General features: G+C 44.8%; 1 protein-coding gene across 2 annotated transcripts in view; it reads right to left on the bottom strand.

Annotated features, from left to right (window-relative positions):
• Nucleotides 1-27,722, bottom strand: part of CNIH3 (cornichon family AMPA receptor auxiliary protein 3) — a 279,433-nt gene that overhangs the window by 94,353 nt on the left and 157,358 nt on the right. Inside the window, exon 2 of one of the 2 annotated variants that reach the window (XM_077485828.1) lies at nucleotides 23,268-23,336. The exons of the other annotated variant lie outside the window; for it this stretch is intronic. Within the exon in view, the coding sequence (XP_077341954.1) occupies nucleotides 23,268-23,336 (69 nt within the window). The remainder of the gene's footprint in view (nucleotides 1-23,267; nucleotides 23,337-27,722) is intronic. 2 annotated transcript variants of the gene reach the window in all.

The raw sequence follows: 27,722 nt of genomic DNA, 5'->3' as shown, positions 1-27,722 counted from the left end.
GGACTGTTCGCCCAACTTTGTCCGTCAAACAGTTTCGGCAAACAGTCCGCTCAAAATTAGCATGGACGGACATGGCCACACACGACGGACGAACAGTTTGCTGAAACCGTGCGCGATGACGTGAACGGCACGTACGACGGGACGAAAAATACGACGTCCTATACACTGCATTATAACTTTCGGCGTGAAAATCCTTTCTGAGCATGCGCGCAACTTTGTTTGACGAACAAGCCTACACACGAGCGGACTGTTCGCTGAAACAAGGTTTCAGCGGACAGTTTTTCGGAAATTCCGAAAAACCTTGTCCGTCAAACTGTCCGCTGAAACTGTCCGCTGAAAGCCCACACACGAGCGGACTGTCCGCCCAAACACTGTTCAGCGGACAAAGTTGGGCGAACAGTCCGCCCGTGTGTACGCGGCCTAACAAACAAGGAAAGTACAAATACCCCCCAAATGACCCTTTTTTGGAAATTAGACTTTCCAAAGTAAGAGGCATGGTAAGTATATTTGAAGTTGTAATATCTTCCCACAATCCTTTGCAAAATTGAGTTTTTTTTCTCCACAAGATTTTCATATTAACAGGTTATTTCTCACACACAGCATATGCATACTTGCAACTACACCCCAAAACACATTCTGCTACTCCTCCTGAGCAGTGTTGCAACTGCCCGTTAATTTACGGGCAGCCCATAAATTAAGGCCCATTTCCGGGCTGCCCGTTAAAGCCCGTTACGTGCAGCTGTGCCCATAAAAATTATGGCCGCGGACCAACCATGCAACTATTCATGTGGCGTTCCGAAGCCCTCTGAGCTTGGGAAAGCTTGTACACGCTCGGCCGGGCGGCGCATGCACATTAATGTAATGGCGCTGCCCAGCACCATTTTTAAATGGAAGGCTGTAGCACAGTGGTATTCGTTCTTGGCGCGGCAGTGCCACTGCCTCACGAGTTGCTGCTAGCCACCACAGCAGCCAAGGAGGAGCTTGAGAGGAGCTTGAGAGGAGCTGAGCTGAGGAGAGGGTGATGCAAAGATTACAGAGGACACGGGGTGAAGCTGTGAAGGGGCAGAGGAGGAAACTGATGTGCCTTGCCCTATGGAGAGGTAAAAGGGGCACAGGAGGAGGAGGACGCTGTCAAAGCCTGTGAACTGGAGGGGCACAGAAGGATACTGAAGGGGGACAGAGGAAGAACCTACCATGTCCGCAGCCCCTGTCCCGCACCTCCTCTACCATGTCCACAGCCCCTGTCCCCCACCTCCTATACCATGTCTGCAGCCCCTGTCCCCCACTTCCTGTACCATGTACGCAGCCCCTGTCCCCCATCTCCGGTACCATGTCCGCAGCCTCTGTACCATGCCCGCAGCCTCTGTCCTCCACCTCCTGTAACTTCTTTGTAGCATCTGACCATATCTTGTATCATGTCTGCAGTCTCTGAGGGGGGGGTTTGGAGAGCAGTCAAGAGTGGGAACACCGCCGGGATGGGGGTCACGAGAGAAATCAGACATGCGGACTGCGGAGAGGAGACTATAAGGATAAAACCAGAGCCTCCAAGCTGGAGCCATCTGACTGAGCTCTATCTGGTGCCCCTGAGCGGGGGTCAGTGACAGTGCTGTCAGGCAAGTCTGAGGGGGGTTGCTGATGTAAGGGGGGAGTGAATACAATAATGTAAGGGGGCACCGATACAAAGGTTCCCCCTTATATTAGTAACACCCCTTTACATAAGTGTATTCACGGTGCGGAAGGTGGTCTCTGCTGCCCTTACATTAGAGTTCCCCTTTAGATCATGGTCTGCAGCGTTCCCATTTACATAAGAGTTCCGTTTCACTGTAAGGGGGAATCGTGCAGACTCTGATGTAAGGGGAAACTCTGTGCTGGCTGGGTTACAGTAACCTTACTTTCATGTAAATGGAGAAAGTTGTTTTTTGACTTTTGTTTAACTTAAACACATTGCTAATAGCACTAGCTGTAGGTTTATAGTTTAAATATTGATAGTTGCACTGTTTAGAAGTGAAAACGGTCATTTTAGGTACTTTTTTTCAGTGCCAGTAAAAAATGTAGCTCTGCCAGTACATTTCAGGATTTTTGCCAGTAAAAAATTTGTGTCGTTTGTAAATTTTGCCATCCTGCCACTAAATTTCATTTCAGGGGGTTGGCAACACTGCTCCTGAGTATTGTGATACCACATGTGTGAGACTTTTACACAGCCAAGCCACATTCTGAGGGCCCAACATGCAGGGAGCACCATCATGTGTTCTAGGGACATAAATTACACATTTAATTTCTTGACTACCTATTACAATTCTGAAGGCCCTGGAGCACCAGAACAATAGAAATGCACAAAAAATGAAAAGTAGACACCCCCATGTATATTTTATGAGGCATAAGTGAGTGTGATGAGTCTTTTGAACATGTAATTCTTTTCCACAAGTTTTTTTTTACACAAAGTTGTCCATGTATAAAATATTTCTAACACATAGCATGTACATAGCAAACAATACTCCCCCAAAATACATTCTGCTACTCCTCCTGAGTATGGCGATACCACATGCGTGAGACTTTTCCACAGCCTGGCTACATACAGAGGCCCAACATACAGGGAGCACCATCTAGGGGCATACATTTCAAATGTAATTTGACTACCTATTACACTTTTGTGAGGCACTGTAGTTGCACTGATGGACACTGTATGTGGCATGGAAGTGGCACGGATGAGCACTGATGTGACATGGATGTGGCATGGCTGTGAACTGATGTGGCATGGATGAGCACTGATGTGGCATAGATGTGGCACGGATGAGCACTGATGTAGCATGGATGTGGCATGGCTGAGCACTGATGTGGCATAGATGTGGCAAGGATGAGCTCTGATGAGGCATGAATGAGGCATGGATGAGCATGAATGAGCCATGGATGGTAATGGATGAGCATGAATGAGCCATGAATGGGGATGGATGAGCATAAATGAGCCATGAATGGGGATGGATGAGCATGATTGAGCCATGGATGAGGCATGTATGAGTCATGGATGAGCATGGATGACCATGAATGAGCCATAGATGACCATGAATGAGCCAAGAATGAGGCATGGATGAGTATGAATGAGCCATGGATGGCCATGGATGAGCATGAATGAGCCATGGATGAGCATGAATGAGGCATGAATGAGCCATGGATGGGCCTGGATGAACATGAATGAGCCATGGATGAGCATGAATGAGGCATGAATGAGCCATGGATGGGCATGGATGAGCATGAATGAGCCATCGATGGGCACAGATCAGCACTGTGGGCACTTCAGATCCAGTCCACAAGCACTACTGCACCGACTCCCTCCTGTCCCCACACACTATACCAATTGGTGTGAGGAGAGGGGAGGAGCTGAACCGGACATGCCCCGGTTTGTTGATAACTGATCGCTCTGTCAATGGATGGAGCGATCACGTGGTAAAAGGGCACTGTCATTGGCCCTTTACCCCGGCCCGTGATGTGCTGGGTCCGGGTGCATGCCCCAGGAAGCGTGAGTTTGGCAGGACGTCATAGTACCCTCCCAGAACTAGCCGACTGCGCTGTAGCCATCATTCGGCTATGGCACGGTCGACAAGTGGTTTAAAAGAAATCCTAAATGAAAATGTTTTTGCTTTGAACTTTAGCCAAATATTTTTATTAGTTTTGGATAGAGCAGTGGTCATCAACCCTGCCCTCAGGGCCCACTAACAGGCCAGGCTTTATGTATTACCTTTGGAAGATGCAGACTAGAATACTGCAATCACTGAGCAGCAAATGATATCACCTGTGATGTATTTCACTTATCTTGCAAACCTGGCCTGTTAGTGGGTCCTGAGGACAGGAATGATGACCACTGGGATAGAGTATGAAAGAGTTTGAATGCCTGTCAAACTTTTAACTCTGTGTTGGAGATTTCCCTTACTTCCTTTCCTAGAGTCATGACCAGAGTCATGACCAGAAGTGAGGAGAAATGCCACCTTTGATAGCTGTAAAAAATAGTGAAGTCAATGGGAACATATACAGTATTATAGGTAGACATGTACAGAAAGGACGTTTTTGACAATTCCTTTATTAAAAAATAAAACAAATTCCTGCCCGCCGCAACGCCAGACCTGAAAAAAAAAATAAACTCTGATCTTGTCAAGGGCTCCCTGCTGACTGCTCCTCCATCCAACATTTTTAACTAGATAAGGGGAGGAGTCACCCAATGATGTCATTGAACCAGCATGCCACAGTCGGTGACAACAGTAGTGGTGGGGTCACCCGTTATTTCCTGATCTGCCGGGCTTAATGCTCGGATAAGGCTCTTGTATGGATTTTGGGGGGGACCCCACACCTTTTGTTTTTTCATTAAAATCTACACCAGACCCAAAGGTCATTGGTTGTTAAGGACGTGGCTTTCCGGCCTGCTGCTTAACAAGCAGCTATTTTCACACAATATTCGAATTGGTTGATCATTTTTCAACCGATCCAAATTCGAATTGCTCCAAAAGTTTGGAATTTGTTAGAAAACAAATAAACAAAATTAATTTTAATGAATTTCAACAAAATTTGTTACTATTTCATTCAGAGATTTGGATACATCCAAATCTCTGAATAACCAAAAATTTGTCAGAATTTGTATTCGTACGAAACGATTTGCACATCTAGTTACAGGATATTATAAACATTTGGTGTTCCTGAGTGTCTGAGGACCTCTGTATCCCATTCTGAGGAAAAAGGTGGGAGGATTTGCCAAGCATATGTCACAACCATTATTGCTGAGGGGAATTCAGCTTGCTTTGACCTTTCTGGTAATGCAGAGGTCATGGCTTTGAGGTGAGCGGCCAACCTAAGTAGCGGTGGGGAAATGGAGCAATTTTATTTGGATAATAGTTACATGGTGGTGATTGCACTATTTATTGATTGGACGTTATAGTTTGATTTTACACAATTTTGGAATGTGAACATGATTTTTGTTGTACACTGTATAATTTGACTATATTGGAATATTCTAATTTTTTGTAGTATAGTTTTATTTTAGTATATGGTAGATTTTGGTTTCGCTACACTGCCTTTTATTAATTTATGTCATTATTAAGTGTTGTGAATTCACTTAATTGGTGTTAGCTGGCAACATTAATTATTATTGTGGTTGTGCTAATTGATTTTGTATCACAATAATACTGTATATTTAAAGTGGTTGTAACCCTAAAAAATGTTTTAAATGCTCCTGTTCCTTTAAGGCACAAGATAAAGCACAGTGGTTTTGCCATGTCAACTGTCCCTTTTTATGCTGTACAATTATAAATAAATAACACAGTCGTGCTTGTTCAGATTGAGCCTCAGCAAAGCCAAGGAACGATATACAAATGTGTTGAAACAAGTAAGTACTAAGGCTTAATGTACACGGGACGCTGAAGCAACCTTCTCTGAATGAATTTTTCGACAGCTTTAAACCAGCGTTTAAAACCGCCTGTTTTGCCGTGCTTGCATGCCACATTTTGCCACGTTTGCGTCTAGGAGCGTTTATTTAAGATAACATCATAGGACCCTCCCAAAGCCTAAAAAACAGTATTAGTTCATTAATTCAGCCATTCTGTGAGACCAGAGTGAGTAGCAGCAGCTGAGAGAGCAGCAGTGTACTTGTATCTACCTCAATTTCGGTGCTTTTACTATGGATCCCATAATGAGTATATGTGAGGAAAAAATGCAAATTTTTGTAATATATTTAATTTTTAAATTGCAATCGATTAGTATTTTTTTGTTTACATTTTTTTATATGCTGTATATGTAATGCCATGTTTTTTATTTATTTTGTCTTTTTTATGCAAAATGTAATTGCAAATTCTTTCAAATATTTTAAATGAACCCTAACCCTAATTTGTTCTTCAAGGGGAAAACCCTAACCCTAATCATAACCCCCTAACCCTAATGGGAAATCCTAACCCTAGCCAGAAACACTAACCCTAACTTGTTCTTCAAGGGGAAAACCCTAACCCTAAACATAAGCCCCTAACCCTAATGAGAAACCCTAATGGGAAACCATAACATTTACCATAACCCTAAATTTGTTCTTCAAGGGGAAGGTTGAATAAAGACACCAGTCCATCCAGTTCAACCTGAGTGAGTGTCCACAATTGTCTCTATCCCTGTACATTGCACACTCACATCGGTCCCTACCCTCAAGGAGCCCACAATCCAAGGTCCCCATTCATATACTACAGCCAATTTTGGACAGAAGCCAATTAACCTACCTGCATGTCTTTGAAGTGTGGGAGGAAACTGGATTACCCAGAGGAAACCCACGCAGGCACAGGGAGAACATGCAAACTCCAGGCAGATAGTGTCGTTGTTAGGATTCAAACCAGTGACCCTTTTTACTGCTAGCTGAGAGTGCTAACCACTACACCACTGTGCTGCCCCCGGGTGAGGTCATCTGTTTGAAATCTAACAACATATAGGTCAAATTCCAATTATACTTTGGCTAACAGCAGTGCTAGTGGTGTGTTGGATTGGATCATGCTCATTGGGGTATATAAATGGTCTATGACGCATAACAAGCAATTCTATTTTTAGTGTTCTTTCATAATTTTCTATCATTTTTACGTTTTGTAATGTTAAAAATAGGGCACCTGTAAAACGCTTATAAACGAAAACTGCGTTTAGCAGCGTTTTGCGTCTGAAACGTCGGAAACTTTGGCGTCTGAACTAATTTTTGTGCTTTCAAAGAAAAGCCTATAAACGCACCTGCCTAAAAACAATAAACAAACCTGTCTACATGTACACATAAGATTGGATGAGTTCAGGGGCAACTGAAAAAGCATCCAACTGCCTCTGAACGTCCGTTTACCAGCAGCATACGTACATGAGGCTTTACACAAATATAAATGTGACAACATGGTAAGTGTCTCTGTAAAGTAAAAGTGACAGTGAGATCTTGAATGCTCAAATAAACTCTCGTAGTGAAAAAGTTCCAACATGATGACATCACCCGGGCCCCCGCCCCTTATGCCTATATAAGTCATTGCGCACCATGTTCACAACATTACTGCGGGAGAGAGCATTGTGTCAACATCGGAAGAACAGAAGAAGAAGGAAGAAGAAGAAGAAGACTAGGAACGAGAAAGCCGGACCACCGCTAGCAAAAGAGCGGCAAAAGAGCAGAAGATAGCAGAGGAGCCCAGCAGAAGAACCGGAGAGCGAGGAGAAGTCGGAAGAAGACCCCCGAAGTAAATTGCAGAGAGGAAGTCCATGTATGACCTCCCAGGAACACGCTCTCCACGTGCCCTCTGGGGAAAAAACTGTGATTGCTGTGTCCCTTGTACACAGCCAAACAGAGGTCATGGTAAATGGGCAGTCACAGCGGCCACTTACCACGCGATCGCCGTGTCCGATGACAGGTGATCTCAAATGTAAACATATGAGATCATCTCTCATTGATGGCTCTCCTTCCCTCACAGAGACCACATGTGAGGAAGGAGAGCGATCTGTTTTAGGAGTGAGTTATCTACAACCTTCAGTTTGTTACAGAGCCCAAACAGTGCCCATCAGTGTCACAGTACTATCAGTGTCACAGTGCACATCAGTGCCACCGTGTCATCAATGCCACAGTGCCATCAGTGTCACAGTGTCATCAGTGCCATAGTGCCACAGTGTCATCAGTGCCACAGCGTCATCAGTGCCATAGTGTCACAGTGCCATCAGCGCCACAGTGCCATCAGTGTCACAGTGTCATCAGTGCCATAGTGTCCCAGTGTCATCTGTGCCACAGTGTCATCAGTGCCATCAGTACTATCAGTGTCACTATGCCATCAGTGTCATCAGTGCCATAGTGTCACTGTGTCATCAGTGCCATCAGTGTCATAGTGTCATCAATGTCCATTAGAGCCATAGTATCACAGTGCCCATCAGTTTCACAATGCCATCAGTGTCACTGTGCCAGCAGTGTCACTGTGCCTAACCTTGCCTTAGTGCCATCATGCCTCAGTGTCATCATGCCTCAGTGTCATCAGTGTCATCAGTGCCATAGTGTCACTATGTCATCAGTGCCATAAGTGTCACAGTGCCATAAGTGCCATCAATGTCACATTTTCATCAGTGCCACATATCAGTACCATCAGTGTCACTGTGTAATCAGTGCCATCAATGTCACAGTGTCATCAGTGCCATCAGTGTCATCAGGGTCACAGTGCCATAAGTGCCATCAGTGTCATCAGTCCCATCAGTTTCCCAGTGTCTTTATCACTGTGCCATCAGTGTCACCGTGCCTAACCGTGCCTCAGTGTCATCAGTGTAACCGTGCTATAGTGTCACATAGTGCTGCATAACAGTGCTGCCAGTGCCATAAGTGCCATCAGTGTCACAGTGCCATAAGTGCCATCAGTGCCACATTTTCATCAGTGTGACACAGTGCCGCATATCAGTACCATCAGTATCACAGTGCCATCAGTGTCATCAGTGCCATAGTGTCACTGTGTCATCAGTGCCATCAGTGTCATCAGTGTCCATCAGTGCCATAGTGTCACAGTGCCCATCAGTTTAACAATGTCATCAGTCTCACTATGCCATCAGTGTCAACGTGCCTAACCGTGCCTCAGTGTCACCAGTGTCACTTTGCCGTAGTGTCACATAGTGCCGCATATCAGTGCTGCCAGTGCCATAAGTGCCATCAGTGTCACAGCGCCATAAGTGCCATCAGTGTCACATTTTCATCAGTGTCACACAGTGCTGCATATCAGTGCCATCCGTGTCATGGTGTCATCAGTGCCATTGGTATCACCGTGCCATCAGTGTCATCAGTGCCACAGTGCCATCAGTGCCATAGTGTCACTGTGTCATTAATGCCATCAGTGTCCATCAGGGCCATAGTGTCACAGTGCCCATCAGTTTCACAATGTCATCAGTGTCACTGTGCCATCAGTGTCACCGTTCCTCAGTGCCATCAGTGTCACAGTGATGGCATAAGTGCCATCAGTGCCATCAGTGTCACATTTTCATCAGTGTCACACAGTGCCGCATATCAGTGCCATAAGTGTCATCATTGTCACAGTGCCATAAGTGATGCAAGGTTAGTAGAAAGGAGTGACATTGTGAATAGGACAAGGTGGAGGTGGGTAGAAGTTCAAAGAGTAAGTGGGAAATTAATATTATTATTTTATTATTATTATACAGGATTTATATAGCGCTAACGGTTTGCGCAGCACTTAACAAAAATAAGGCAGACATTACAGTTACATTACAATTTGATACAAGAGGAATCAGAGGGCCCTGCTCGCAAGAGCTTACAATCTAGGAGGGAGGGTCAATTGGTACAAAAGGCAAGAGCTGTGGGGGATGAGCTGATGGAGAAAGTAAAACAGTGTATTAGTTAGAAGCAGGATAAGCTTCTTTAAAGAGAAGGGTTTTCAGGGATCGTCTAAAGATGGATAGAGTAGGGGCGGTCGGACAAATTGGGGTAGAGAGTTTCAAAGGATGGGAGAAGCTCTGGAGAAATCCTGAAGGTTAGCCTGGGAGGAGGTGACAAGAGAGCTAGAGAGCAGGGGGTCTTGGGAGGACTGAAGAGAGCAGCTTGGTTGGTATTTTGAGACTAGGCGAGTGATGTAGCTTGGGGCAGAGCTGTGGACGGCTTTGTAAATTATTGTTAGTACTTTGAATTTTATTTGTTAGGTGAGTGGAAGCCAGTGCAGGGATTGGCAGAGAGGGGTGGATGACACTGAACAGTTGGTAAGGTGGATGAGTCTTGCAGCTGCATTCATTATGGACTGAAGGGGGTATAGTGTATGTAAAGGTAGTCCAATGAGGAGTGAGTTGCAGTAGTTGAGGCGAGAGATGACCAGGGAGTGAATTAGAAGCTTGGTGGTCTCATTGGTTAAAAACACGCATACTCTAGAGATATTGCGGAGGCTAATGATGCGTATAAACGATCGGACTATTTTGTGAGTTTTAGGAGAGCAGTTTCTGTGGAGTGCTGTGGATGAAATCCAGACTGAAGGGGATCAAGAAGGTTATTCTCAATGAGATGGTTGCTCAGTCCATTGTAGACAAAACATTCAAGGAGTTTGGAGGCAAAAGGGAGTAAGGAGATGGGTCTTGGTGGGGTCCAGTGAGACCTTTTTTGTATGGGAGTGACTACTGCATGTTTCAGAGGAACCCCCTGAGAAAGATACGGCAAACCCTGAGTATCGAAACGCGTAGGGGAGGGGCCGGGATGGAGTGAGAGACAGTATACCTGCCTAGAGGAAATACAAGCCATACCCTTACTGTTTTCAGTATCTATTAAGCTCTTTGAAATACGGTGCGCTGACGCACCTTATACATGTTCATATGCGTGATTTGACTTAGTGTAAAAGGTAGTCACATGCTCCAAGGTGACCTCATTACCATAAGGGGTTTCTGGATTTCACCTATGCATGATTCAGAATCACAGCTGGATGTAGAAGCATGTTGTTAATTTGATCACTGGAGATCACGTAGTTTTGCATCTCACCACCATCAGTATTTTGTTTGTTTCTCATCACAGCCTAACACAGGCTGCTACAAAAGACTGTTTAATGTTTATCATATAGGGACAATCATATGGTGTATGATCTTGCACTTCTTTATTTATATATATATATACTTTTTGCAATTTTGTTGTCACATCGGTATGCATTAAGCACTTTCTGTTTTTATTCTATTTTAATTTATTGAGTGTGGTTTTTGCACTATTTGCACTTGTGCACTTTTTTTCCAGTTGTGGGTTTACATTTGTGTGCGCATTATTTGCTTGCCACAGATTGTACCTGCACATTATACCAGCTGTGTGTTTATTATTTATGCACTTTATTACTCACCTGTGCATCTATAATTATAGATCAAGGCATGGATTATTAGGTATAGGACCTATCTAGCGCAGCGAATGTTATTTTTATTTTTATTTTATTATGCATGTATGTATGAGGCATGTTTAACGTTTGCAGCTTGATAGGGGCAGATAGTTAGGAGGGAGCTTTTTAAGGCTCGCAGGATTTGTTTTTTTTGCATGTTTCAGAGGGTTGGGGAAGATGCCAGTAGAGAGGAAGAGGTTGAAGATATGAGGTAAAGAGTGTATGATAGAGTGAGGCCTCATACACACTATCAGTTTTTCTGCTGAGTTTTTCCTTCAGGTTTACCAAAACCATGTAGTACAAGGGCCTGCCTGATTGCACACAAATTGAAACTCCTAAGGTTTGACCTCATATTATATGGTTTTGGTAAATCTGAAGGAAAAACTCAGCAGAAAAATTGATAGTGTGCATGGGGCTTCAGAGGTATTTGAGAAGGAACAGCGTCCAGCGGGCAGGAGGTTAGAAAAAAGGTGGGTGGGCAATAGAAAAAAGTTTATTGACCCACTCTGTAGTAGTTGGGTTAAACAAGAGTTTTGATTGTACAGGAGGACAAAGAGTATAAAGTGAGAGAGATATCTGTAGAGTGGAGGAGATTTCAAGACGAATTGTTTCAACCTATTTTTGAAGTGATTATCAATCTCCTGTGCATTGAGTAAGTTATTGGGTGGAGGTAATGGTGGACGAAGTAGAACATTAAAGGTATAAAAGAACTGATGGGGACTGAATGAGAGGGTGTTAATGAGAGTGATAAAGTAAGTCTGTTCGGCAGCGTGGAGACAGGAATGGTATTTGGAGGGCAGATTTTTTTATTGGCTGAAATTTTGCTGTGACTTTGTCTTACGCCACAGACGCTCAAGAGCACGGCTCTGTTTTTTAAGGCTTTTGGTAATGTCTGTCTGCCAGGGTTGTAGCAGTCGGGGCCTGATTCTGTGCATAGGGAGGGGGGCCAAGGTATCCAGGGTGGGTGACAGTGAACTGTTGTAGATAGAAGTGGCAAGGTTGGGGCAGAACAAGGATGAGATTTTGGCATAGAGACAATCTGTAGCAGAAAAAAGAAGAGAAGGGTTAAGATGGCAAAGGTTTCTATGGGTAATTGTTTGGTAGTTGGAAGGCAAAGAGGAGGAAGACAAGGAGAGAGTGAAACTAATAAGGTGGTGATCAGAGATGGGAAAAGGAATGTTGGAGAGATTGTGTGGAGTGCATAGGTAGGAGAATATGAGGTCAAGGCAGTTGTCAGAGTGAGTAGAAGCGTTTTACCCATTGTTTCAGGTCAAAAGAGGAGGTTAGGTTCAGAAATTTAGAATTAGTGGGAGTGTTAAGATTAACAGGGATGTTGAAGTCACCAAGAATGATTGTTGGGATTTCAGAAGAGAGAAAGCAAGGTAGCCAGGCAGAGAAGTCATCAAGGAAGCTTGATACCGGTCCAGGAGGCCGATAGATCACAGAAATTCTCAATGAAACTGGAGAAAATAGATGAATACAGTGAGCTTCAAATGAGGAGAGGGACAGAGAGGGGGGTGGATGAAGAACCTGAAAAGTGCTTTGAGTGGATAGAAAGATTCTAACACCACCTCCTTTCCATCCACTAGTCCAGTGAGTCCACAGGAGGCCACCATGGGAGAGGGCAGCAGGAGAAGGAAAGTCAGATTCTTGAAGCCATGTCTCCATAATTGCAAGTAGGATGAAGGAGTTTGTAGGGGGTGCTGGGTATGTTGGCCAAAGGTAAATGATGGTGGTCCAGGATTTGGAGAAATATCTACAGACATTAGGAGAAGCAGAAGCGTGAGAGAGGTGATATGGGAGTGTGACTTAAGCGGGGGTGGGGGGGACACTTCTCAGTGTCCTGGAGGTTTTATTGGTATGTAGGTTCAAAATTAGCAGGAGCTGATGAGTGCAGTAATATGGTGAAGATAGGAGTGAGGGTGATATATATATATATATATATATATATATAAGATGTGGGGTGGAGAAGGGGTGAAGTAGAGAATGTTTAAAGTGGTGTTCCACAGAAAAAAAACAAAATTCATGAAAATTCCTAAAAAAACCTCACCTCTAAATGCCTGTTGCTAGGGGGTCCCTCGTAGTCTGCCTCCTTCAGTGCCTGGGCTAGTGTCATCACTTCCCCTCAGCGCAAGAAGGGCTCAGCTCTGCCCCCTCCCTCCTGTCAGTCATCTGGGACACGTGACAGGTCCCAGATGACTGCGCGGCCACAGCTGGGTGCCCACAGTTAGAATGCCGGCGCTGCCGAGCAGAGGGGGGAACGAGCGGGGCTTCGTTCCCCTGCATCGCTGGACCCTGGGACAGGTAAGTGTCCGATTATTAAAAGTCAGCAGCTGCAGTATTTGTAGCTGCTGACTTTTAATTTTTTTTTTTTCAGGGGAACTCCTCTTTAAGGAGGCAACTGTGAGAAGGAAAAGTAGGGAGTGCATACCTCCCAACATTTTGAGATAGGAATGAGGGACGTCTACTAGCAAAGGTATATAGGCATAGGACACGCCCCCTTAAAGCATTAACCCCCAAAAAATAATAAAAAATAAATAAAAGGTTAATTAAATCCACAAGGACTTTTTTTTACCACTACTATTCCTTTGTATTGGCTTTGAAAATGTACAAATGCAATTTAGAATTTGGATGAAAGGTTTAGCATTGGGAAACACTTTTTGAACGATAAATAGTGCATTTTATATACAACTATATAGATCAGACAAGAATGAGGGACAAATGAGGATAGAGGGACAGAAGGACATTGCTCCAAATCAGGGACAGTCCCTCAAAATCAGGGACAGTTGGGAGGTATGGGAGTGCATGATACAGAGTGGTGAGATTGAGAAGCAGACTGGATGAAAGATGTTCTATGGGGAATCAGGACACCTGTAGTCTGTTTAGTGTGTTGAAGTAGTCTGTTGTAGATTTTTGCTTTGTGCATTCGCTGAAGTGCTGAGCCTAAATGTAATACTTAATCCAATATGAATACTTTATCCAAAATGATAGTTGCCAATGCAACCCCTGCCTGGGCATCCCCTAGAGAAGGCCTAAATTTATACTGAGTTGGGTGGGTGTATTGTTGCCAATTAATCAGCCAGGATTGCATAGGAGAAACACATGGCTGACAGAATGAACTTCTCACACCAAAGGCAGACTACAAGATACAGCAAGAGAGCAGGGGATCATGTCTATAAAGATAAAACCAGCTCATAAATTAAGTATGGACAATAAGAAAACAAAAACAAACATCACAGTGGGGGTATGTTATAGGCCAGTGATGGCGACCCTTGGCACCCCAGATGTTTTGGAACTACATTTCCCATGATGCTCATCCACTCTGCAGTGTAATGGAGCATCATGGGAAATGTAGTTCCAAAACATCTGGGGTGCCAAGGTTCGCCATCACCGTTATAGGCAATGGGGAGCTCTGTATCGGATTCTGTTTTGGATACTGACTCTGATTTCAATTACGAGCCAGTGCTGAGCAGTGGGACACTGACAGAGGAGGAGGCAGTGGCATCCACCAGCACCGCAGTGCCATACACTAGTGGCGCAGTATGTAGGCAAAAAGGCCAAGTACTAGTGGGGTGTCACCTCAGCCCCAAAGGGTTAGAACCCATGCCAGCCTTCCCTATGCCCTTCAGATACCCCTGTGGCTACCTTCCAACTCAGGAGCAGCTAACATCCCCTGTTTCAATGCCCAGCCAGGAGGAGTTCTTTCATTTAGTTTTTACCGAGGACCTGTTATCAATTGTGGCAAATGTGCAACCTGTATGCTGTCATAAACTAGATGTGACCAGAACTGTGTGACTGCGACAGAGTGAACCAGACATAAATAGGAGAAGGTAAATTTATTAAAGTAAATGCATATAAATGTGAACACACCACCAATACAAACCGAGTGAACAAACCAAACAACCAAACAGTGATGATAAACAAACAAACCAGCATATGTAGCAAAAGGGAGTATCAGAATCGTAGTCAAGCCAGGCGAGGGTCATAAACAGGAGGTCAGCAGATGGGGGGGGGGGGGAAGGAGAAAGGGATCAGGTTGCAGGATAAGGTTCCAGGGATGCAAGAATAGATAGGATCAGGTACAACAGGTTCAGGAGGCACGATGCAGGAATCAAGGTTCGGGATCGGGATCGGGATCAGGTAACAAATAAACAGGCTGCAGGTCAGGGCACAAGGACAATACCAGGGCAAGGTGTGTGTGCACTTGCCGGGTATTTATACAATGACTGCTATTAGTCATGTGACGCCTGATTGCAGAAGGTAATACCTGCTCCACACTGCCAGGATCCCTCCGCTGGTGGACGCCAGTACTGCAGCCCAAAGATGACATAATTCCAGCAGGAAAAAGCTCTTCTGACAGCTCCAAACTGCCAGGAGACACCTGCTGGTGTATCTCAGTACTGAACGCCAAATGATCGATATTACCAGTGGAGGGAACCTTTCCTGACAGTACCCCCCCCCTTGAAGGAGTGACCTCCGGACGCTCCAACTAGTGGTTGCTGGGGAAAGTCCATTGTGTCAAGCTGTGCCATGAGCAAAGTCACATCAGGTTGGGCAATAAGTACGTTAAGCTGGATAGCAGGCACAGGAACCTCAAGCTGAGTAGCAGGCACATCAAGGTGGGCAGCAGGCACGGGCACATCAGGTTGGGAAGCAGGCACTTCAAGCTGGGCAGCAGGCACATCAAGCTGGGCAGCAGGCACGGGCACATCAAGCTGGGCAGTGGGCACATCAAGCTGGGCAGCGGGCACATCAAGCTGGGCAGCAAGGATGGGCACATCAAGCTGGGCAGCAGGCACGGGCACATCAAGCTGGGCAGCAGGCACGGGCACATCAAGCTGGGCAGCAGGCACAGGCAGATCAAGCTGGACAGTGGGCACATCAAGCTGGCCAGCGGGCACATCAAGCTGGGCAGTGGTCACATCAGGTTGGGAAGCAGGCACTTCAAGCTGGGCAGCAGGCTCATCAAGCTGGGCAGCAGGCACGGGCACATCAAGCTGGGAAGCAGGCACATCAAGCCTGGCAGCAGGCACTGGCACATCAAGCCAAGCAGCAGGCACATCAAGCTGGGCAACAGGCACGGGCACATCAGGTTGGGAAGCAGAAACTTCAAGCTGGGCAGAAGGCACATCAAGCTGGGCAGCAGGCACGGGTACATCAAGCTGGGCAGCGGGCACATCAAGCTGGGCAGTGGGCACGGGCACATCAGGTTGGGAAGCAGGCACTTCAAGCTGGGCAGCAGGCATGGGTACTTCAAGCTGGGCAGCAGGCACATCAAGCTGGGCAGAGGGCATGGGCACATCAGGTTGGGAAGCAGGCCCTTCAGGCCGGGAAATGGGCAGCGCACCTTCAGACCAGGAAACTGGTTCTTTGGGCTGGAATGCTGGCTCTCCGGGCTGGAACGTTGGCTCTGGCTCTCTGGGCTGGAACGCTGGCTCTGGCTCTCTGGGCTGGAACGCTGGCTCTGGCTCTCTGGGCTGGAACGCTGGCTCTGGCTCTCCGGGCTGGAACGCTGGCTCTGGCACTCCGGGCTGGAACGCTGGCTCTGGCACTCCGGGCTGGAACGCTGGCTCTGGCACTCCGGGCTGGAACGCTGGCTCTGGCACTCTGGGCTGGAACGCTGGCTCTGGCACTCCGGGCTGGAACGCTGGCTCTGGCACTCCGGGCTGGAAAGCTGGCTCTGGCACTCCGGGCTGGGACTCTGGCTCTGGCACTCCGGGCTGGGACTCTGGCTCTGGCACTCCGGGCTGGGACTCTGGCTCTGGCACTCCGGGCTGGGACTCTGCCACTCTGGGCTGGGACTTTGGCAATCCGGGCTGGGACTCTGGCACTCCGGGCTGGGACTCTGGCACTCCGGCTGGGACTCTGGCACCGGAACTTCAAGCTGGGACAGATTGGTGGGTGTGGAGGTAGGTTGGGTTAATGGTAGGATCGTTTTGGTTGGGAAAAACTTTTGTTTTTTCTTTGGTTTAGCCATTGAAGCTCTGTAGGTGACTGCCGGACTGTAGGTAAGGGGTGCAGCAGACTGGAAAGGAGGATTGGGATATGGCAGAGAAGAGGTAACAGTAGCTGGGGGAAGATCTTGTGGGTTTGTAGGCAGTTGAGTAGAGGCAGGTGGGTGGAATGCAGGATAAGTACAGGTAGCAGAGACTAGATATGAGTATTTGGTTGGGAGCAGCGTGTACTGGGCTGCAACTGAGGCTGACATGGCTGATGGGGAAACATACATTTGGGTAGGCTGATGTCTGATGGCAGAGATGGTTTGTTTGGCTGGAACTGATTGCACCATGTCAGACCATGCTGAAAGTATAGGTTGTATAAACTGTAGTTTTAAGTCTCCCTGTCTAACAAAAGACTGAGCAAACACAATGCACTCAGCAATCACCTGTGAGGAACAGGCTGAGTAGTGTTCACAAAAATCAGCAGGATCATCTTCAAAAAGCCATACTAATGCAGGCCATACACGGTCGAATTTCGAACGAATTTTCTTTTCAAAATCAGAAAATTTGTTTTTTTTGTGATCCGATGATGCCACCATTGATTTTCAAAATTCGGCCGACCAAGCCTTCAATTTCACCTCATGTTGCTACAGAAAATAATTTTCTTGGCTGGGAATCTTCTTTTCTCTCCGTAAATTTTCTTTTATCTCCGTACATTTTCTTACGTTTCTCGCACGTTTCTCCCATCATTGATTAGAAAATCGTTTGTTTTTCTAAAAATTTCCAACATGTCCGATTCCTCAAATTTTATTTCCGCACGAAAATCGGCTGTTGCTGCAGCCCACTAATGGTGCGAAATTCATACGAAAATTCTTAGATACGATTTTCGAAAGAAAATTCTTTCTAAATTCGAACCGTGTATGGCCGGCATAAGGATACAACCTGATTCATATTAAAAGGATGAGTGAAATCATCATGGCCGTCTGGGATGCAGGGCAGGGCCAGCTCAGTACAGATCTTGATCAAAGGCTGCACCTCCCCAAACAATATATAACAGTGATCGACCAGGGAGTGAGCCAAATGGATAGCCGCAAACAACTGGTCGCTAGACCACCCTTTCAAAGCCTGGTGGCAAAAATCACTACTTTCAGATGCCAGCACTGCAGAGAAAAATAAATAACCTCATCAGCATTCATGTTTGCAACCAAACTGAAGCAAAATGGTTCCTCTGTGCAGCCACTTCTGGTCAGGGATGGCCCTGGTATTCTGTCATAAACTAGATGTAACCAGAACTGTGTGACTGCAACAGAGTGAACCAGACAAATATGCTGTATGTGTATTAAATGGTGTTGCGCTCCAAAAAATAAAATAAAAATAAAAATAAATTTATAATTATAGATATATATCTTAATATATAATACACAAATAATTATGAAATAACTGCATGTGACTAATTAGACTAATAATTCCAAACAGTGAATAAGTGCCATCTAAATAGTATCTAATCACATACAATATGACGGTTGGATCATTTTAGACTAAAGTGCATTAAGTGACAGTAAACAGTAAAGTGCATCCAGTGTCCATAAAGATAGCCAAACTAAAATATTTGTGATAAGAATCCAAAGTTCTGATTCAATCCATAAAGTGCATCAAGTGAAGAGAAAGAATAAAAAATATACAGATAATGAAAATAAAGATAAATAAAAATTATGTATAAACAAATATTAGCAAAACAATAACTAATCAATTTCCAATAAAGTGCAAATCTCTAATAAAGTGCAATCAAATAATTAGTATCCAATAGCGGTGGCAATGTCTCTTTCTATAGCAAAAACATTACTGCCAGGATCCCTCTGCTGGTGGACGCCAGTACTGCGGCCCAAAGATGACATAATTCCAGCAGGGAAAAGCTCCTCTGACAGCTCCAAACTGCCAGGAGACACCTTTTGGTGGATCTCAGTACTGTACGACAAATAATCGACATTACCAGTGGAGGGAACCTTTCCTGACATATGCACAACAATTCATATTGAGTAACCTAACGTCCTATTATTCCTGTTCCTATGAATGGAGAGACCTAACAGTGGAGGAGTTCAAGATTTTTTTGGGCCTCACATTCAATCTGGGAATCACCAAAAAAATTGTTATGTTCATATTGGTCCATCCACCCCATTCACCACATGCTGATGTACTCAGCAGTAATGCACAGAACCAGATATTTGATAATAATGAGGTTCCTAAATTATACTGACAAATACCCAGTGCCCTCCCTGATATGTCCCAGCATATGATGAGCTTTATAAAATTTGGCTACTTCTAAATTATTTTTCAGAAAAATTTCCCCAGTTATTTACCCTAGACCAACATATACCCTGTTTCCCAAAAATAACACCTAGCGTGATTGATGGTGATGGATTCAATATAAGCCCTACCCCCCAAATAAACCCTAGTTAAGTCCTCGTAGGTCTTATTTTAAGGGTAAGGCTTATTTTAGGGGAAAACAGGGTAGGGCTTATTTGGGGGGTAGGGCTTATATTTCAGCCATTACCAACAATCATGCTAGGTCTTATTTTCAGGGAAACAGGGTATGCCTGGATGAATCGCTTGTCCACTTTACCGTTAGGCTGAGCTTCCAGCAATTCATCCCCAGAAAAAAGGCCCAATATGGGGTGAAAATTTATAAATATATAAATGCGACTGAGCCACGGGTACATCTATGCCTTCATGGTGTATGAAGGGAAGGACACCCAGCTGCATCCCCCTGATCGCCCAGACTACATATGATCAAGCAGGAAAGTCGTTTGTGACCTGATATATCCACTTCTGGAAAAGGGTTATCAACTTTATGTAGATAACTTCTATACCAATTTGCCCCTTTTCCGCAACCTTCACAGGAAGAAGACTCCAGCATGTGGCACTGTAAGAAAGAACAGGAAGGGCTTCCTTCAAAGGCTTGTTAATATGAAGCTAAGAAGAGGGGAGTCGGCAAGTTTGTGGAACAATGGAAATTCTGGTTGTGAAGTGGAGGGATAGAAGGGAGGTCTACATGCTCTCTTCAATCCACAATAACATCTATGTGAAAATCCCCAGAAGGAATGGCCCCATCCAAAAACCAACATGTGTCCGCAAATACAATTTGTTCATGGGAGGAGTCAACTTCAGTGATCTCGTGTCTTCGTACCCTACCTTGCCACAAGACAAACATACCATTGGCATAAAAAGTCGCAATTTATCTTTTTAGTTTTCTTTATAGACCATATACAATTCTTATATAATATACCGCAACTCCACCGAAAGACCCGAATCCTTCCTCGGCTACCAGGAGGAAATCATAACTGCCCTTATATTTTCCGATGACCAGCCAGAAAATATTCGATCAGATGTTAAGCAGACTCTCCGAACCCCATTTTCCAGAAAAAATCCCTTTCAGACAAACAGGCCAAAAATGTAAAACAAAATTTAGGGTGTGCTCCAGAGGAGGAGTTAGAAGAGACACCTCTTATTATTGTCCCTAGTGTCCTTCACAACCAGGCCTCTGGCTAGGTGACTGTTTCTGCCATTTCCATACTTCTCTACATTATTAGTGAAGTATGGTACACTTAGTCCTCAATTCTTGCTATTTACCTTCATTCCACTATGCCACTGCATGCTCCTGAACTGGCTCTGGCCTGTTATTTGACCAAGCCTTTGCCTGCCATCTAAACTGTACATACCTACGCCTGCTCCAGAACTGACCATGGCCTTTTATTTGACCATGCTTCTGCCTACCACATCTGTACATACTTCTGCCTGCTCTGGAACTGACCCTGGACTGTTTGACTATGTTTATTGTCTGCCTTTTGGTCTGATCTTTTACCCTGCTGCTGGAGTAGTGGGATTCATAACACAGAGGTCTCACATATGTGAAAGGCTCCAGAATTATTTTTCTGGATGAAGAAAACTAATATTTTGGATTTCTCATTCCCAGATTAGGGTCTGGAGCCCGGAGGCTTCAAAGAAATTTGGAGGGGAGAAGCCTCATGAACTGACCACAACTCTGCCTGCTACCTGTACTATGGACCATGTTCCTGCCTACTACCAGGAACAATATTTTGTCAGTGCTGACAATATCTCTGCCTGCATTGACCCTGGACTGTATATGGACATTATCCCTGCCTGTACTGACTATGGACAGTATTTCTGCCTGCTGCCTGGACTATTCTGTTTGCTGTTGCTGACAAAGTCCCTGCCTGCTGCCTGGACCAGTGCTCTCTATGTTGGGGTGTTTGCTTTGCAAAATTGGGTCATTTTGTGGGCGTTTCCATTACATCCTGGTGCTCCAGGGCCTTTAACCTAGAAGGTGCTACTTCAATGTTAGGCCTCTGTATGTGGCCAGGCTGTGTAAAAGTCTCACATGTGGTATCGCCATACCCAGGAGGATTAGCAAAATGTATTTTGGGCTGCAATTTTTGCTATGTACATGCTTTGTGTTAGAAATATCTTATAAATGGATAACTTTGTATAAAAACAAATGCATTAAATTTTTTTAAAATTTTCCAAAAACTTGAGGAAAAAAATGACATCTTCAAAAGACTCATTATGCATTATAGAATATACGTTGGGGTGTATTCTTTCCGAAATGGGGTCATTTTGTGGGCGCTTCGTTTGTCCTGGTGCTCCAGGGCCTTCAAAAGTGCAAAAGGTAGTCGAGAAATTAGATGTGTAATTTATGCTCCCAGAACACCTGAAGGTGCTCTCTTAGATGTTGGGCCTCTTTATGTGGACAGGCTGTGTAAAAGTCTCACACATGTGGTATTGCCATACTCAGGAGGAGTAGCAGAATGTATTTTGGGGGAGTATTTTTTGCTATGTACATGCTATGTGTTAGAAATATTTTATACATGGACAACTTTGTGTAAAAAAAAAACTTGTGGAAAAGACTTACATGTTCAAAAGACTCATCACACTCACTTATGCCTCATAAAATATACATGGGGGTGTTTACTTTTCAAAACGGGGTCATTTTTTGTGCATTTCTATTGTTCTGGTGCTCCAGGGCCTTCAGAATTGTAATAGGTAGTCAAGAAATTAAATGTGTCATTTATGTCCCTAGAACACATGATGGTGCTCCCTGCATGTTGGGCCCTCAGTATGTGGCTTGGCTGTGTAAAAGTCTCACACATGTGGTATCACAATACTCAGGAGCAGTGTTGCCAACCCCCTGAAATGAAATTTAGTGTCAGGATGCCAAAATGTACATCCTATGTGTTGGAAATATCTTATAAATGGACAACTTTGTGTAAAAAAAATGCATTTTCATTTTTTCCACATTTTCCAAAAACTTGTGAAAAAAATGACATGTTCAAAAGACTCATTATGCCTCATAGAATATATACGTTCAAGTGTTTGCTTTCCAAAATGGGGTCATTTTGTGGGTGTTTTCATTGGCTTGCTGCTCCAAGGCCTTCAAAATTGTAATAGGTAGTCAACAAGTTAGATGTGTAATTTATGCTCCTTGAACACCTGACGGTGCTCCCTGCACTTGGGCCTCTCTATGTGGCTAGGCTGTAAAAAGTGTCTCACACATGTGGTATCACCATACTCAGGAGGAGTAGCAAAATGTATTTTGGGGTGTAGTTGCAAGCATGCATATGCTGTGTGAGAGAAATTACCTGTTAATATTATAATTAAAAAAAAATCAAAAAAAAATCTTTATTTTGAAAAGAATTGTGGGAAAAAATTACAACTTCTAAAAACTCACCATGCCTCCTATTAAATAGCTTGGAATGTCTACTTTGCAAGAAGGGGTAATTTGGGGGGTATTTGTACTTTCCTGGCTTGTTAGTGTCTGAAGAAATGAGATAGGCCGTCAGTACCTCAGGTGTGATCAATTTCCAATGATTAGCACCATAGCTTGTAGACTCTAACTTTCATACAGACCAAATAATATACACGTATTTGGGTTATTTTTACCAAAGCAATGTAGCAGTATACATTTTGGCCAAAATTTATGAAGAAAAAATACTAATTTGCTAAATTTTATAACAGAAACAAACAAAAATGCTTTCTTTTTCAAAATGTTCGGTCTTTTTTCATTTATAGCACGAAAAATAAAAAAAACCCAGTGGTGATAAAATACCACTAAAAGAAAGGTCTATTTGTAGGAAAAAAGGGCAAAAATTTCAAATGGGTACAGTGTTGCATGACAGGGTATAAGTACTCAGTAGGCAAGTGGTAAACAGACTAAAAGGGAGAAAATTGAAGTTTACTATTAGGGTTTACTTTAAGTACATTTTGATGAAGCTTTGTAGATGAGGATCTTTTCTGAACAACTAACCCACTTTCCTATGCATCAGCTACTTACTATGGATCATGGATGCAATTAAAATGTTAATTCTGGCCCTTGACCATCCGGTGACCCATATATTCTACCAGCAACATTGAAACAAATCATTAGCGTACCAGAATATTCTTGCAAATGACAGGGGCCACTTACCGCGTGTGCAGGATTACACTGGTCAATGGGGCTTTTGAAGTCAGTTCTTAATTCATCAAAGGCAATTATCTGAAAAATATGATTAGATGAGAGGAGGGTCTCAGCAAGGAACAGAGAATATAAATGCATTTTCAAAGTTAGTCTAATGGACTTTGGTTATTTGAAACCATCAAAGGTTCTGTTTAATGATTTCATTCTCTTTTTTCTAAAGTGGTCCTTTTAGTAACTTTACATGTCTATGTGAATACATTCCTGACATGTCACAACTAGTGATGAGTTGAACTGTCCTGGGTTCAGATGTTGAATGCTTAAACTACTGAAATCAATGAGAGCCAAATCTGTCAAATTAAAAATGCCTATTTTCTGGGCTAATGGGCAAGGAGGTGTAAAATATAGCATGCAGCTGGGCACTGCCCTTGGGAACAGGACCTTAATCTGGGCATGCAGCCTGGCTGACCAGGAAAGGGGGGGAAACAAGCCTGCACTCCCTCCTGGCTAGGGATGAGCTTCGTGTTCGAGACGAACGTACGTTCGACTCGAACATTGGCTGTTCGGCCGTTCGGCGAATTCCGAACGTTTGGGCCGTTCGCGTCAAAATTCGAGTGACGCGCGCGCGGACCACAATGCACTGTGGTGGCGCAGTGCATTGCTGCCCCATGATTGGCCAAGCATGCACTGTGACCCCGCATGCTTGGCCAATCGCAGCGCCGGCAGCGAGGAGAGCCATGATTGGCCACAGGCATCCTGCCTGTGGCCAATCATAGCTCAGGCTGTGTAGTGCACGCCCCACACTATATAAGGCCGCCTTTGAGGCGGCCTCCTGTAGTGTGTTACTTAGCATCTGAAGCAGTGGGTGTTCTGTGTACCTTCAACACAGTACACACCAATCGTTTTTGGCTGATTTCCTATCTTGCTGCTGTGTAGTGGTTGTTGTCTGTGCCCTGACTGCAGTATACACCACTATATTCACCTCACCTATATAGCTAGTGATCTAGCTTTAACCACTTAACTGCCCATTGCCGATTAACGGCTTTAGGGCGGTTGTTTAACTCTGAGAGGCCGTTAATTAACGGCCTCCCAGAATTCTGCTCTCACGTGCCCCGAGGTGCGCGCACTCGAGAGCATCCGTGACCGCCGGGTCCACAGGACCCGGCGCATCACGGTAAACGGCCGCTCATAGCGGCCGTTTACCACGTGATTGCTCCGTCAAATGACGGAGTGATCACTTGGAAACAAACCGGCGTCATGTTATGACGCCGGTTCCTCCCTCCCCTCTCTGTACCGATCGGTACAGCGGAGGGGAAAGAGATCGGTGTCAGCAGCGATGTGGGCTGCATCTGCAGTGCCCACATCGCTGCTCACCGAATTTAACCCCTCAATTCCCTGCCAATACTCTGCAATACCAGTGCATACTCTGCAGTACCCTGCCATTACTCTGCAGTACCCCACCATTACTCTGCAGTACCCCGCCATTACTCTGCAGTACCCTGCCATTACTCTGCAGTACCCTGCCATTACTCTGCAGTAACCCCCATTACTCTGCAGTAACCCCCATTACTCTGCAGTACCCCCCAATACTCTGCAGTACCCGCCATTACTCTGCAGTACCCCCAATACTCTGCAGTACCCTGCCATTACTCTGTAGTACCCCCCAATACTCTGCAGTACCCTGCTATTACTCTGTAGTACCCCGCCAATACTCTGTAATACCCTGCCATAAATTGCCATACCCAGCCATACTCAGAGATACCCAGCCATACTCGGTGATACCCTGAAATACCCAGCCATAGACGCCCCCCACCCCTCACCGCCCTCCGGTGCTTCTACCAACTCGCCAGTACGATCAAAGCCAGAATCTTTTTTTTATTTTTTATTTCAGGCTTCCCAGCCTAGAGGTGAGATGTGGGGTCATATTGACCCCCCAGATTTCACTGTAAAGAGGACCTGTCACCCCATATTCCTATTACAAGGGATGTTTACATTTCTTGTAATAGGAATAAAAGTGATCAAAAATATATTTTTGGGGAAAAAAATGTCAAACTAAAATAAATAAAGTAAAATGAACAATAAAAAAATAAAATAAAAATTAAAGCGCCCATGTCCCCATGTGCTCGCATGTGCCACACATGTGAGGTATCGCCGAGAATGTTAGAGCGAGAGCAATAATTCTAGTCCTAGACCTCCTCTGCAACTCAAAACATGTAACCAGTAAAAAAAAATTTAAAGCGTCGCCTATGGGGATTTTTTAAGTAGCGACGTTTGGCGCCATTCCACGGGCATGTGCAATTTTGAAGAGTGACATGTTTGATATCTATTTACTCAGCATAACTTCATCTTTCACTTTATGCAAACATTGGGCTAACAAGTGGTTAATAATAGAGCTTGCAGTCAGTAGTGTTAGGAGATAGTGCGTGCTGTCTGCGTGCTCTGTACCCAGTACATACCGCTATAATATAGGGCAGGCCCCTACTTTCAAACATCCAACTTACAAACATCTCCTACTTGCAAACGCAAGGAGACAGCAGCAAGTGAGATGAAAAAAGATGGACGACAAAACAAATTATACAGGGGTTATAACCCTTCCCTATGTTATCCAAAAAGCTTAAAAATAGTTTTTTTGACTGGAGCTACACTTTAAAAATGTACCGGTTGAAAATGACAAACAGATTCAACTTAACACAACAAACCTACACAGTCCCTGTCTTGTTTACACCGCCTGTATACTGCTGTTCTGAGTATATAGGGCCTGGGGGCCACATGCATTTCCTTTTTTTAATATGGGTACGGGGTTCCCCTTAATATGCGTACAAGACCCAAAGGGGCTGGTAATGGGCAGGGAGGGCTACCCATGCCATGTTTCTCAATGATTTTCAACCATATTGCAGGAACCAGATATAACATTAAAACCGCAAGCAGTTTTAAATGGTGTTATTTCCGTTTAATGTCATTTTGTGCAGGGACTGTTCTAAACACGGGAAACACGTGGCACTTCACAGGCATACTACAGACACCCCCCAGGCACCATATTTAAAGGAATATTTCACTTTTTTTTTTTCACTTTAATCGTCATTAAAATCAGTGCTCCCGCCAAAACGGCAGTTTTTAAAACTTTTTTTTGCAGTGACCCATGTCCCCTGAGGCAGGAGGCAGGTCCCCAAACCCTTTTTAGGACACTATCTTGCATATTAGCCGTTAAAATTAGCACTTTCCATTTCGAACGTTCGAGTCCCATAGACTTCAATGGGGTTCTAACGTTCGTACCGAACGCGGGGGTCGTTCGCAAGTTCTGGTGCGAACCAAACCGGGGGGTGTTCGGCTCATCCCTACTCCTGGCTGGTGATTGTAGTGTTCTGTGGGCAGGAGGCTTATTGGAATATGGAAGGCCCCCTTAATAATAAGGGGACTTCCAGATACTGCCCACCCCATCATGTAATGAGTATGGGGTACATAGTAACCCATACTCATTCACAGAAAAAAAGATGTAAGCTAGAAATAAAGACACCCAAGCATTTGACACGTCTGTTATTAAAAATATAAAAATTCCCCAAAATGTCCCTTGTAAATTTATCACCAGTCATGAATCCCGACAGTACATACAGCTGAATGGCAGCTCCTCGAGCTGTTATCAGACATATAACAGAAGGTGTGGGGATATTGGTGACATCATTGTCCCCAAATTTTTACTTCAGGCCTCATGCACGCCGATCATTTGCCAAGCTCTCCTGAATGCCTTTCTCTTGGCTGGAGAAAAATAGCATCAACAACACACCTAAAGCAACATTTTTTAGACATGTCAAGCACTTGGGTGTTAATTAATCTCATTGGGCAGAAAAATGATTCATTCAGGCCATTGAAATAAATGAATGCTCTAGTGCTAAGCGTACCTAGTGTTAGGGCCGGTTCACACTGCGGGCGATGCGAGGCGACACGACTTGCCTCGCCGCGATCTGACAAGTCGCCCCCGTTCTGTACAATGGAACCGCTCCGACTCAGAAAAAAAGTTCCTGTACTACTTTTGGGTGACCTCGGGGCGACTTGCATTGACTTCTATACAGAAGTTATTTGCAAGTCGCCGCTGAGGTCGCGGCAGGTCGCGGCGAGGCAAGTCGGTGTCGCCTCGCATCGCCCGCAGTGTGAACCGGCCCTTACCCTGTGTTTAGACACGTTTGCATGTGTTTAGGCGCTTCAAGCCCTTTTTCTGCCAAAATGCTGCTGCTCCTAAATGTCCTTGCAATGTTTTTATTTCTGCCTCTAAAGGCCCCTGCGCCTAAATGCCTGAAAATGGCTATGTGTACATGGACACATAGCCTAAAGCCTAGTACACATGGGCCAAATGTCGGAGCGACATCGGCCAGTTCAATAAGAACCGACCGACATTTGGCCTGTGTGAGAAGAGGACGTGCCCTGGGCGCACTTCAGCTACCCGAATTACTGGAGTGATATTACCGTCACTCC

Source organism: Lithobates pipiens, unplaced genomic scaffold (genome assembly GCF_037356315.1).
Source record: "Lithobates pipiens isolate NorthernLeopardFrog02 unplaced genomic scaffold, aLitPip1_a1.2 Scaffold_18, whole genome shotgun sequence".
NCBI classification, from domain to species: Eukaryota; Metazoa; Chordata; class Amphibia; order Anura; family Ranidae; genus Lithobates; species Lithobates pipiens.
The sequence above is the reverse complement of the archived record's forward strand: the minus strand, read 5'-3'. Positions and strand labels throughout refer to the sequence as shown.